The sequence below is a fragment of the Meriones unguiculatus genome, chromosome 3 (assembly GCF_030254825.1).
Source record: "Meriones unguiculatus strain TT.TT164.6M chromosome 3, Bangor_MerUng_6.1, whole genome shotgun sequence".
Classification (NCBI taxonomy): Eukaryota; Metazoa; Chordata; class Mammalia; order Rodentia; family Muridae; genus Meriones; species Meriones unguiculatus.
Window position 1 is genome coordinate 58,947,275 of NC_083351.1, and position 13,844 is coordinate 58,961,118.

Sequence of the window (13,844 nt, forward strand, 5' to 3'; positions counted from 1 at the left end):
AGGCCAATATTTACTCCGAAGCTGGCTTTTAGAGGATAAAAAGAGGCAACCTTACTGCTCTAACTCAAGTTTTGCCTCCCCCTAACCTCCTGGGTGCTCCCAAGGAAAGAAAGCTTTCCTGCCCGTGGGGATGCAATGGTCTCATTCTGCGGTTAAAAGCCATCTAGTTGGTCAAGCTGAACTGATCTGGAAAAATATTCACGAACCCAACCTGGCCATAAATCAACTCCCTTGGATAAGTAGGCTGCCAAGAAGGAAACTGGCAGGACAAAGGTAGTAGCCACATGCTAAGCTTGTGCCCATTCTCAAAAGGAGCACTGAATGCCAAGACAGGAACAAGAAGGGGAGAAAGGGGATGTTCACGGTACCCCAGAAGACTTTCCTTGGATGTCTTACAACACACACCAAATGCAAGAGACCTCCCGGTAGGGATGGCAGCTTCAATCTCAGTTTACAAGTTATAATTCATAGGGCAGAAGCCAGGGGAGGAAACTGGAGGCAGGAACTAAAACAGAGACCATGAAGGAACAATGCTGTTTAATTCGGGTTTGCTAAGCTACCTTTCTTATACATCTCATGTCCACCTGCCTAGAGGTGGCACAGATCACCATGGATTGGCCCTCTAGTATCAATTAGCAATTAAGAAAATGTCTCTCAGACATGGCCACAGGCCAGTCTGTAATTGGTAACCATTTAGTTGAGATTTCCTCTTCCTAGATGACTCTAGATTTGTGTCATGTTCACAGATGAAGCTTTCTATGACAAGGCCCAAGCTGGCCTTTCTGTTATCATCTTCTGTCTGTAGCAGTGTGAACATCTGTGCTTTCACAGCCTTTTGCCACATGGTGGCCCCCAAGGCATCTCCAGAAAAGCTGTGCCTGAATGTTCACACTGGCCCCTCCCTAAGCCTCTTCCGTGTTCATCCTGTGTTCTGAGTGTATTCTCAGACCCTGCTGATGTAGGATATGCTTCTATAAACCTCTTTCTTCCCAGAAACACTTGGAATTCCTCCTGCCAGACAGACTGGGTTCTGAGTGACCTGGTGAATCCTTGACTCTCCTTGGGTGGCTCCTGGCTCTCTTTGGGAATCAGTTCCACTGGCCTAAGGCCAGAGATGGCCACTTTGCCCCACCAAGAAGCACTTGAAAGAAGTCAGGGGGCGCACAGGTGTGAAACATCAATAGGACAGGCGGAAGGACCAAGGTATGTTTCAGGTGTGTATGTGGGAACATATGTGTGTGTGTGCCTCTCTCTATTTCTCTGTATGTGTATCTGACTGTCTGTCTCTCTCCCTCTGTGTGTGTGTGCACACACACACACGGGCGCAAGGCAGGGGTGATGAGCTTGGACCATGGAAGGCAAACTGCCCTGTGTTGGCTTTGATTTCAAGAGCACTGGAAAGGTTTCCCCTGGCAGATGTCGTGCCACTCCAAACAGCTGGGATGTACAGTATGCTTCCTAAGAAAGTGTGTGGAACAGCTTCCTGCCAGGTGGTCTGTGGGGGAGGGCTTCATAAGCAAGGGGGAAGTAGAGAACAAAAGTTCTGCCTATTGCCTATCGGGAGGTTCAAGAGTCCAGCAGGGGGCTGTCTCAGGGGTGGGCTCCCATGAGGAAGTCAGCAGGTGCTACTGGGACGATTGGTCTCCAGGAGAAGCAAATGGGAATACATATGTTCTATATTCTCTCTTCTAACATCCCCCAGTCCTTGCACATGAAGATCCAGTTAGCCATGCATTGAAGGAAGTCTTGTCTTTACATTTAATTCAAACTGGCCATCGCCTGTCAACCCCTTTCTTATCCTGATTGACCCACTGGCTAGAACTAAATTTCTTCCCCTACTGGGGTCTAGAGGCCTCTCTAACCTCCTTTATCTGTGACTGCTTGCCCCCTGATGTGGGATGAATCCCTCTATCACAGAAGCATCTCCAGGGGATGAACTCATGGAACTTTTGGCTGCATCCTGGGAAGGCAGAGAGGGACTTATGTACAGTCTTAATTGTCAGTACAGGCCAATGATTGTCTCCTGGTGGAAACATCCTGTTTTCTGTAGCCAAGACCTCTGTGCCAGCAGAGTTTAAGGCCTTGGGGTTTAGAAGCAAACATTTGATTTCTCCCCATGGGTTCCCGACCTGTGAATCTTGCTGTGGAGAGATGGCACTGTATACTTTCATCTAACCAGGCACATGTGTAGTCTCTATCCCTGTTACTGTGGCCACTTTGTTCATGAGTCCATTGGCTAATGACTGGGTAACTGAGGAAGAGGCTGCCATCAAGAGAATGGTTCATTCTATCAACTTGGTGATCAAGATCTTCTTTTACTGAAGTCAGTTTTTTATAAGGGTTCAATTCTTTTTTTTTTTTCTCTCTTGGGTCCTTCCAGACAACTCTTCCACACAAACTTAGCACTGATTTCCCAGCTATGTTGTTTCTAAATCCATACTTCCCAGCCAAATTGTTGGCTGGAGCCCACAGGTTGGTAATAATTGCAAATCTGACCATTTTTTCTTGTAGTGAAATCAACAAGATTCACCGCACAAAATTCTGGCCATGGATAAAATATTCTTCCAACACTGTCATCATGAGATGCCCAAGATGGGGCCAGTGTGGTAGCTCTCCTCTGCTGGTGGTGCCTACATGTTATACAGACCATAAGTAGAAACCCAAGTCTTCCTTTGCTTTGTCAGCTAGTTGCAGGGGACCCCCCTGAGGTCACAGACTCTGGCGTGTAGAGAGAAGGTGGTGAAGTTGTAGCAAGGGCATTGGGGGTACTGCTTCATGAAACCAGTTCACCCTTCTTATCATATGTGTAACACTTCCACGAAGATGGAGGGCTGGTTGTCCATCTACTTGATGGCCTGGTGGATTGTCTTAGTGCCTTATGGTGTGGTGTCATCAAACATCTGAGGCTAGGAAATCCCAGGTCGAGGGGCCCATCCCTGGCATAGGCATTCACATTGTGCTGTACTGGGTTGAAAGGGAGAAGGGCACGGTGGGTGCATAAGAGGCAGCAGGAGGCATACAAACTCACTATAAAAAGTTTTGTTTACTCAAAAACATGTGTATGAGTGCTCTGCCTGCAGGTATGTTTGTGCCAAACGGGAGGATCAGATCCTCTAGAACTGGAGTTGCAGATGGTTGTGAGCCACCCTATGAGTGCTGGGAACTGAAGCCAGGTCCTCTGCAAGAGCAGTACATGCTCATAACCATGGAGCCATCTCTCCCGCCCTACAAACTCACACTCATTTAAGGAATCACTCCCCTCATACTCATTAAGGAAGCACTGCCACTGGATGACACTGATCTGCTTGTGAGTGATGAAAAGCCCCGTGCTCTTGTCGTCTTTTCTTAGGTCTTGTCCCTCAATACTGCTGAATGTTGAATGAGGTTTCTAACTTTTGGAGATGCATTAAAATCACAAAACTCTTCCCCTAGACCTCAAGTTTGTATCTGAATTGTACACAGAATATACTCATTTTATCCCAATAACTCCTGAAGTCTTAACATGTTGTCCTAGCTTTTGGAATTATACGAAGTGAACAGACATTTAGCAACAGCCACTTCTGAGATGAGTTTATGGGGATTTTGTGTTCCTCCTTAACATTTTCTGAGTACACCGGAGTCCTTTGGAATAAATACAAGACTTTATAATCAGGACCACGGGGCTGGAATTGAGGCTTAGTTTGCCTAGAAGGCATGGAGCGCTTGGTTCAGTCCATATTGTAGGCTAGGCTAGCTGACTGGTGAGCTCAGGGAGACTTCCTGTCTCTGCTGCTCTCTATCACTGTAATTACAGGCTCGTGCTACCAGTGGCCTGTGCTAGTGCAGCCATTGAGCTGCCTCCCAACCCAGCAGTTTAAATTCACAGGGAACAAGGAGGACAGTTTCCTGCTGTCCCCTCTCCACTCACCATGGATGGAGCACTGACGTGCTGCTCTTGTCTTAACAGCGACCGCAAGAGCCAGGAGGACAATTTCAGGTGGAGCCAGGGACCATCCACACTGCGGATCCTCCTTCTAGGGAAACATGGTGCAGGCAAAAGCGCCACAGGAAACACCATTCTGGGCAAAGCCGTGTTCGAGTCCAAGTTCAGTGATCCTGTGGTAACCAACAGGTGCCAGAGTGCGAGTGTGTTGGTGAGAGAGGAGTGGGTCACGGTCATCGATACCCCGCCTCTTTTCTCACTGGCCTGTACGGAGGTTAGGCCTCAGATCCTGCAGCAGATCTTGGAGCTCTCGGCTGATGGTTTCCATGCGCTGCTCCTCGTCACTCCCATTGGCCACTATACAGAGGAGGACACAAAGACCATTGAGGGCATCCAGGGTGAGTTTGGCCCTGGAGCCTACAGACACATGATTGTGGTCTTCACTCGGGAAGACGAGCTTGGTGAGGACTCGCTGCAAGACTACATCAACAGCAAGAAGTCTCTTAAGGAGTTGCTTGAAAATGTTGGAAGTCGATACTGTACTTTCAACAACAAGGCAGACGAGGAGAAGCAGGAACTGCAGGTGTTCCGGCTTCTTGATAGGATCAAGAGTTTGATGGCAAAAAACCCTGGGCCATATTTTGTGCCCTTGGAAATGGAAGGCAGTGGCGTGCAGGTAGGACTGGTAGGAGAAAGATAACCCCGAGTCAATACTCTATCTTGTGTGTTTACAGAGATGCGTGTGAATATGCTCCAGGGCAGTGTTTCTCAACCTGTGGGTCGCCACACCTCAGGGGTTGAATGACCCTTTCATGGGGTTGCAAATCAGATGTTTACATCACAGTTCATAAAAGCAGCAAAATTACAGTTATGAAGGAACAGTGAGAATAATTTTATGGTGGGGTCACCACAACATGAGGAACTATGTGTTAAAGGGTTGCAGCCCCGGGAGGGTGGAGATCCACTGCTCTAGGGTAACAGGAGGCGTCAAACTACTTGAGTGTCAGCCTGGAGAAGTTGAGCTTAACATGGTTTGCACACGTATGTGTAGCCAAAGTTCTCATACGTGTAAAATAAAACTGGTAAGTTAATCTTTAAAAATATTAAGGATTTCCACAATCCGAAGGGAAAGTAGACAGCTGGATAGACAGATAGATGATACCTGTACAAAGATTCTTACCACAGTGTCTTTTAAAGTAGCAAAACCAGAAACAGACCCATCAGTGAGAGGACGACTACACTGATGACAAACAGAGAATGGGTGCATCCACAGTATAGGGTAGGTTGTACCTACTGAAAAGAGTGGGGTAGCTCCGGCTATACTAATGTATGCAAGTGTGAAATTAATGATACCACGCAGATGGCTGAACAGGAAGCCAGATGAGTCTCTCCTGTGTGTGTGGATGTTTGTGCACATTTGTATAAACACAGAAACATAGAAGGATATGTAAGCACTAATGGCTGTCACTTTTCTTCTGAGTTGGATATGGAAGATTATTAATTTTTTTATGTTATGCATTGCATATTTACATTGAAATGAGAGAGAGAGAGACTCAAATGCATTAACGACGTCGGTGAGAACAGATAGGGAAGCAGAGGCAGGTTTTTCTGGTTGGCCTGGGCATTAACAGAGATGAGGTCAGAACAGAGTGCAGGAAGTTTCTGAGGATAGCCCATTTGCAAGACTGAAAGGTATTGTTTTCATGTTAATTAAGTGTTTGATTTTTTTCATACCTGCTGAGGTATTAGCCATTTGGCTTCACCTCAAAGGCTTCATACCCATCCTGGGGAGCAGCAAGGGAATAATGGGTGCTGGAAAGACCTCCATCTCTATCCAACAGCATCAGTGACATTGACCAGGTGCACAAAGGAAGTCTAGGACTGTGACCTTGTTGTGACCATGCCCTAAACAGCAGATAGTCTGTCTCCAGTTGTATCTCCATTTTCTTACTGTGTGAAAAGATTATCTTCTTTTAGCATGTGTGTGTTATTATCTCCTTTATTTTCTAGGGTTGTGAGAATAGAGGGACATATGAAGGAGACAATCTGTATGGTAAGTTGATCACCTAAATGTTTAGATTCATATCTACATCCTTTTAATGCATTGCCCAGCCAAAGTAAAGTGGAAAAACTAACAAATCAGAAACAAAATGTACATGGTGACCTGTTCTGTGTGAGTATTTGTACCTGTTCCTAAAGGACTCCTGAGGGTCAGAACAGCGGTGGCAGTCACGGTGATGGACACTGTGGGTGTCCCTGACTTCCTCTGTGGGTCTGTGGGGCCAGCCTTGCTTTCCACAGCTTTCCTTTTAACTCAGTTTCTTTTTCCTTATCATGATTCTAGTATTCTCGATGGGGACCAAAAAATAGTGCTTATGGATGGCACCAGCCCAGAGCATCTTTGTACTGACTCGCATTGTTTGTGTTTACCATGCAGCAACACAGGTCATTGCACAATAGTAAACAGAATGCCTTTAGTGAGGATATGCAAGGCTTATGAAGTCACAGATGCATTTTGGCTCATTTCTGGGTCAGCCCTGTGTAAGAATAGAAAATCTCACAGTGGCTCTCACAGACAAGGTCTAGTCCTTTCCTCTTGAAGCTCCACAACGTAAAAAACAAGTAATTTATGAAGTTTAGTGATAGTAACAGTAATTGAAGCTGGCATCGTGTGCTAGGAAATAGCATACATGTACTTCAGTCCTCAACGTATATAAAATTATATGTATAGCATGTAGTATCTTGGCAGGCACACTAGTGGCCACGGAAGGCATTCTTTTTTGTAAAAAAAAAAAAAAAAAAAGAGAGTGAAGGTGTCTTATCAATGCATTGATTTTACAGACCTTGGGATTCAAAGCACAGCCAATGCCCTTTAGTACAAACTCTCAGGAACGTACATGTGACTAAGCAAAGTCCGTGAAGGCACCTCAGGCCAGGGTTGGGAGGGGCTCTCACTGGGGTGTTTGCTGCATCCAGTGATTCTGAGGAAACCAGGCTGTCTTTGGACTGGGTGGTGGTAAGCAGTGGGAGTAATTTCAGGGCCAGGAATTTTTATGGTTGTTGTTTTCTTTTCACTCAGGATGGTAAGGCTAGAGAGAGACTGCTGCAGTCCTTTCAGTCAGTAGAGGGATATCTCGTAACTGTTGACTCAGTTTGCATCAAACATGCTGCCTATGGTCATGGTCTGGGAGTGCTGGCTTTACCATGTTTCACTGATGACAGGCTAAGAAAGAAGACAACATCCTCAGGCCTTCCTCCTCAGCACCTGCTTCTATCCCTGAACTATATGGGTTCTCCTGTACTGAAGGAGCCTTCATTTGAAAGAAATAACAAGTGGGATAGTATGATTTTTTTTGTGTGTGTTTTCCTGGGGAGAGTTTACAAGACAGGTGTGTAAGGTATTTTTCACAGCCCTTGGGTTTTGGCTGATCCTCTTTCCACTCCCTCATCTCCTCATCATGCACACTTTCTCCTTCCTTGAACTTCTCTACTCTTATCTACTTTTCTTCTACCCATGTTCCGCCACCCTGACTCTATAAGGAAACCTGCCCCCACGAGTCTTCCCAACTCTCTGCTTCCATGGGAGCTCCATGTCAAACAAGCAGAACTACAGCCTCCTTGGCCTGAGTTACAATACTTCCCATTTCATTTATTTGCCCGTAGACTTCATTTATTTTTTTTTGTAGCTGAATAATATTCTATTGTGTATATGAAGGGGGAGCCCTTCAGAAGCAGTCACCTCCGTGTGGAAACCTGAATAAACAGTACACAAGGTCAGCAGGGGAAGGAGCTGTGTGTGCAGAGTGTGAGAGCAAGGAGGAAGTGTGGGAGTGCAGGATTCAAAACTTGACTCAGATTTTCTTTTCCCACAAACCCTTCACAGCTACTCTATGCCTGTCAAGCTAGTAGGTGTCCAGGTGTCATCTTCTCTTGTCCTTTCAACAGCTTGGGGCATTGTACTCTTGTGTGCTCTGAGAGTCAGAGGGAAAAATTTGTCCGAAGGGACATAACAAGAACTCATTGTAGTTATTATTTCTAGTCAGACATAATTTTATTCTTATTTACAGACAAATTATACTGTAATATATACAGTATACATACATATTAATCTTCTATATGTGTGTATATATGTGTACACATGTATATACATCACATTTGTGGGTGAGTGTTCTCACTTGTGTATGTGCACATGGATATGGGTAGGTAGGTGTGAACATGTTTGTGTGTATTTGTAAATGTTCAGGGCAGAGGACAGCCTTGCGCGCCACCTTAGACACCATGCACTTTTTATTTCTTTTATTGAGACAAGATCTCTTCCTGGCCTAGAACACCCTGTAGACTAGAATATCTGGCCAAAGTGCTCCTAGGGATCCACCTGTCTTTGCCCTCTGCAGTGCTGGGATTACAACTGTGCACCACCATGCTTGGATTTCCAATTTTTTCATGGGTTCTGGGCATTGACCTAGAATCCTCAAGCTTACAGGGCAAATCTAGCAATGGGGCTATCTCCCTAGACTCCATATCACATTTTCTTCATTTACCTGTCGATAGATAATTATTTTATTGTAAATAACGTAACAGTAAACACAAACGGTGAAGCATTTATTTTGTTAGTTAGAGAGTTAATATAGAAATAATGCCCTCTTCTCTGTGGAGAACACTAGTTTCTTACAGCTTCCTCCCATAGACAACCCCTCCACAGATTCTTAGGAATGGAGATTAATTTGTCCTGTTCTGAACTTTAGATAAGCCATACAGAATGTAGGTTTTTGTGTCTGGTTTCTGCTACTCAACATGCTTTTGAGTTTCATACATGTTTAAGAAACCCAAACCAACAACTGAGTATTGTGTTGTATGAACACAAGAGTAAGGGCATTTTATAATCAGGTTGTCACATCCCCTGCCTTAGCCAATAACCTCATGCTATACTACTTACCTTTGAAGGGTGAGGTTCAATGGAAGCTCAATTTAGCATAGTTATTTTTCTGGAAAATAATGGACTTCCCATATTCCTCTTAGTTCATTCCTGCTTCCCATTGTTTCTACCTGGCTGACTGGATTCTGAGATGAGATCTTCTAGGACTGTTCATATCTGTACTCAACTGTAGGAGGAGACACTGTATTTATTTTTATATTTTTCTTGTCTCACAGGTCCAGAGAAGAGGCAGCCTCAGATCACAGGACCTGATCAGGATTCAGAGATGCCAGAACTGAGGGTCCTCCTCATAGGGAAGCGAGGTGTTGGGAAAAGTGCAGCAGGAAACAGCATTCTGGGGAACCAGGCCTTCGAGACTGGATTCAGGGAGCAGCATCAGGTCACCCAGACCTTCACATCGCACAGCAGAATCTGGAATGGGAAGAAATTTCTGATCATTGATTCTCCAGAGATCTCATCTTGGAAGCTTAATGAGTCTGATGTCAAGAAGTATACCTTCCCTGGTCCTCATGCCTTCCTACTGGTGACACCACTGGGCTCTTCCATAAAGAGTGATGACAATGTGTTTGGTATCATCAAACATATTTTTGGAAAAAAATTCACCAAGTTCACAATTATTCTTTTTACCAGGAAAGAAGATTTTGAAGATCAGGCTCTAGATACGTTAATAAAGGAAAACAGTGCTCTCCTTGATCTCGTTCTTAAATTTGAAAAAAGATACACAGCTTTCAACTACCGAGCAACTCTAGAGGAGAAGCAGAGCCAGGTGGACAAACTCCTGAACCACATTGAGAGCATGGTGCAACACAACGGTAACAAGCCTTGCATCTTCAGAGAGAAAGGTATGGCTGAGCATAGAAAATCGTTTTATATTCAGTGCTTGGGATATAAGGTACAATCTGAGCTATTGCTTTCTGAAGGATGTGAAGAGGGTGAGGCTGGGTCTGTAGCTCAGGGCAGTGGTTACCCAGTATGCACTAGGGTTGACCCTTGGTATGTCAACAACTTGGCATGGTGGTGGGTGCCCCAACATGTGGGAAGTAGAGTCAGAAAGACCAGAAGTTCAAGATCTTGGAAAAATAATGAGCTCAAGGTCAGCCTGGGTTATATGAGACGCTATCTCAAACCAACCAGTAGATGTATTCCATGGTCTCATCTTCAAATTGTCTGAAAGTTATGAGTTTTTAATGTACACTCTCAGAGACAGTTTTTAATTCCTTCCTGACCCTTATCCCACCTCTCCCGCATGGAACCCTTTCCCAGTCTTCTTGCTTTCCCAGTCTGCTGCTGATGGGACTCAGCCTTCAGCAAAGTTGAAAGCAGGTGAAGAGTTGGGGAGGAGGGTAGCTGCAGCCAGCAAATGAGTTATCTTCCAAGCCCTACTTAATGCTTTATTATAGTTTCCCATCTCCAGAGCAGTGAAGAATAAACAATCCAGAGAAGGTTCTGAGTGAAGAGAACAGAAAAGCAAACCAATGATCTAAAACTGTCTTTGCTGAGCTGAAGGAGCAGAAGATAGAAATGAAATGTGTGGACTAGACTCAGCAAAGAAAAGAGGCAAAGATAAGGCCATTGTTTCTCATAGGTACCAGGGATTAAGAAGAGGTACTGGAGAGGGGAGCTGAGTAGATTCAAAGATAGGAGACAGGTTATGTTTATAGATGAGCACTGAGCAGAACATTGTCCAGGACCCAATGTTGCATTTCTAGGCCACATGAACTGGGAAGCCAGACTCAGGCGTGGGGAGGACCTGCTGGCTGAGGCCTTGTGAGCTTAACAATGAGACTAGTGCTCTGAGCAAGTCGGAAAGATGAGTTCTGCATCATCCCATAGTCATGAGTTCTTCCCAATTTCCTCTGCAACAGAACTCTTAAACATCATCCTCTTGGGAAGGAGTGGGACTGGAAAGAGTGCAACTGGGAACACTATCCTGGGGAGAACTGCCTTCGTCTCTCAGCTCGGAGCTCAGCCAGTCACCAGTAAAATTAAGAGTGACAGGACCACAGTGGACTGGCAGGATATTGTGGTTGTGGATACTCCATCATTCATCCAGCTGCCTGATATTCAAAAGGATCCTTCCAGATTAAATGAGGAGGTCATCCAATGTCTGTCTCTCTGCGAAGAAGGCATGAAGATTTTTGTGCTGGTACTCCAATTGGGACGGTTCATCCAAGAAGATGAGGAAGCAGTGGAGCAACTGGAGGCCATTTTTAAAAAACACATTGACATTATGAAATATATGATTGTTCTGTTTACACGGAAAGAAGATCTAGGGGATGGGGACCTTCATGATTATACTAATAACACAAAGAACAAAGCCCTTAGAAGAATACTTAAAAGGTGTAAGGGGCGAGTTTGTGCTTTTAATAACAAAGAAACTGGTCAAAACCGGGAAACCCAAGTGAAAAATCTGTTGACAATAGCCAATGGTCTCAGAAAGACCTATGAGGAGCATCCATTTTCATGGGTGAATTTTGGCTATCAATTAAAAACAACATTAGCCAACAAATTGCTAGGCCATCAAAATAATGAGCCCAAGTGAGCAGTTAAAAGTCCTGGGACAATTTAGGGATGCTGTTAGACAGAGGTGGCTTGCATGAGGGGTGGCAGGACAAGGGGGATGTCAAAGTTCATAACTTTGAATGCTGAGGGATAAATGCGTCTCATGTTGGATATAGGAATTTTGTAAATAAATTGTCAAGTGAGGCCAAGCAGTAAGAAATTATAGAACAAAGAGAATAAGGTAGAGAATTTGGAAATTGTCTTAAATATCAAGATATTAAGGGTCAAAACCACTTCAACAGTGTTGTTCAGATAAAGTCAAGACTGACACAGTAGCCAAGGCTCAGATCAATATTGATCCAAATAAGACAGTACCCCAAGAACCAGGATATTCAGAAACACACACACACACACACACACACACACACACACACACACCACAGGCATGCCCAGCATGCCCTTGGGCATGGCAGAAAGTGGATGCGAGCATCAACATTCCAACATCATTCTGTCTTTGTGCCCAGCTTCACTGGTATGTGAAATTTATTTCATGGTATTCAGTGCATGGCTGAGAAGATCTACTGTAAGTTTCCTGAGGTGAAATGAACAGTATGAAATCTCCAAAAGTCTATTAAGGGTCAGACATTTTAAAGATCAGCTGCTTTCATATGTCCATTGAGGATAAATGTGTTTAGTTACCTTCAATATTAATCTACTGGTAAAGTCTGAGAATTAATATATATTTTTTATATTATACTTTATTTTAGCTGAGAGGCTAAGAAGTGATCCAACTACCATTGGATTCCCCATACTTTTTAACACTGTAATCTCTCGAAAAATGTATGTGTAAATATTGAGTTGAATCAGACAATAAAGATGAACTGGATTATGACTTTATACTCTCCATCTGGCATTTTTTCTGATTTAGGAAAAGACTCTAATTTCATGAAGAGGCCACTGGAATGTTTATGTACTTTGACCAATGTGAGTTTTCTCATCTCTGGTGCCCAAGAGTCTATTAAATTAGTGACAGTCACTTGTATGACAAACATTTGCCAGCTCTGGGACTGTTTGCCCTAGATATCTTCCTATACCAAGAAAAAGTGAGTGGGAAGAGTCTCAGCTGCAAGATCAAGAGGATTCAGACCCAGGTGATAGCTGTGCCTCTTCCCTGAGGTTCCCTTTGGTTTGAGGGCAGTTCACAGGTCCCTGCCAGCTACCTCAGGCTGAGCAAGTGACACTAGAACCTGGACAAGGTGAGGGATGCACAGGATAAGCAATGTGGCATATTCTTATTGCAGGGTCTAACGTACACTACAGAAGATCTTTAGGTCTGTTTCTGGGTGGGGCAGCAATAACGCTGTGCCAGTTGCTCTGAGAAGAACATGGGAAGAGACAGTTGAGTTAGAGGTTTACAAGGAGGTGATACCTATAGAGAACAGATTAGGGGTGAGTAGAGCAGATCCAGGGAAGCTTTAGGCTATAGCACCATGTTCTCTTGAAGGGCACGTAGAGGGGCAAGAAGCTAACAAAGCCCATAATAGCTCCACAAGGAGCTCTTCTGGGCTGATGGGGCAGACGTGAGTCCTGCACTGAAGATGTATTAAGGTCTCTGTTGTGCTCAACACAACAGACTAGAAACTTCCTGGGAAGAGCATGGCTTCATGTCAAAAGCTGAGGTGGGGCCTGAGAACGTTGCCTTTGCTGACTCCCAGCTAGCTGTATGCCTGGGAGCTGAGTAACAGGTTTCCTTCTGAAGAACATTTCAGGCTGCCTCTGCTAGTTAAAATGCCCCATGAACATTCAGTGCCCACGTGTGTCTAGGGATCTCCTCTCTCAGATTTCTCCTTTGCCTGGGAGAAACTGAGGAAAGAGTTCTGGGCTGAACTGCAGTCTCTGGCACTGCATTTCACCTGTCTCTGACTACAGCTGGCTGCAGCTACCCTCCTCCCCAACTCTTCACCTGCTTTCAACTTTGCTCATCTTGGTACTTTCTGTTAGTGTGACAAAATCACCACTGCTGAAGATTAGAATGAGCTCCTGGGACCTTAATCCTCCTAGGCTGAGGTAGTTACCTTTGCCCATTCCTAGGGGCAGTTGGCCCAGTGGTGGAAAGCCACATATATTTCTCTGTGCCTGCTGTAGCACAGCTTCATGACTTCTCTCTCTGTCCAGTGACCCCACCAAGATGAGGTTTCTCTTCATGACTCCTTGTTTGTGAATGCAAGAAACCACAGTGTCGAGGTGGCAGCCACAGTCATTGTTCAATAGGACTGTATTATTTCTTCTTCCCTTCACTGAGATCAAACATATGACAACAATAACTAAGGAAGGGAGAAGGGAGGGAAAGAAGAATTTATTCTGGCTCATAGTTTGAAAGTACAATCTATTACTATCAGAGCAGGCATCGTGGCAGGAGTGGGAGGCAACTCTCACATCTCGACTGTGATTAGGAAGCAAAGAATGACGAACAGCGGTGCGCAG

General features: G+C 44.7%; 1 protein-coding gene across 1 annotated transcript; it reads left to right on the forward strand.

Moving 5' to 3' along the window:
- Positions 1-940: 940 nt before the first annotated feature.
- Gimap8 (GTPase, IMAP family member 8) lies at positions 941-12,257 on the forward strand. Its single transcript, XM_021661891.2, has 5 exons — positions 941-1,203; positions 3,947-4,598; positions 5,933-5,975; positions 9,074-9,700; positions 10,724-12,257. The coding sequence occupies exons 1-5, from the start codon at positions 1,115-1,117 to the stop codon at positions 11,398-11,400; spliced, it is 2,088 nt and encodes a 695-aa protein (XP_021517566.1). The 5' UTR covers positions 941-1,114; the 3' UTR covers positions 11,401-12,257.
- Positions 12,258-13,844: the final 1,587 nt, after the last annotated feature.

Excerpts from the sequence above, each read along its gene's own strand:
- Gimap8 (XM_021661891.2), top strand. The coding sequence starts at position 1,115 with ATGGCCACTTTGCCCCACCAAGAAGCACTTGAAAGAAGTCAGGGGGCG. Across the intron at positions 4,599-5,932 it reads TGGAAGGCAGTGGCGTGCAG|GGTTGTGAGAATAGAGGGAC; the intron begins GTAGGACTGGTA and ends TTTATTTTCTAG. Across the intron at positions 9,701-10,723 it reads TTGCATCTTCAGAGAGAAAG|AACTCTTAAACATCATCCTC; the intron begins GTATGGCTGAGC and ends CCTCTGCAACAG.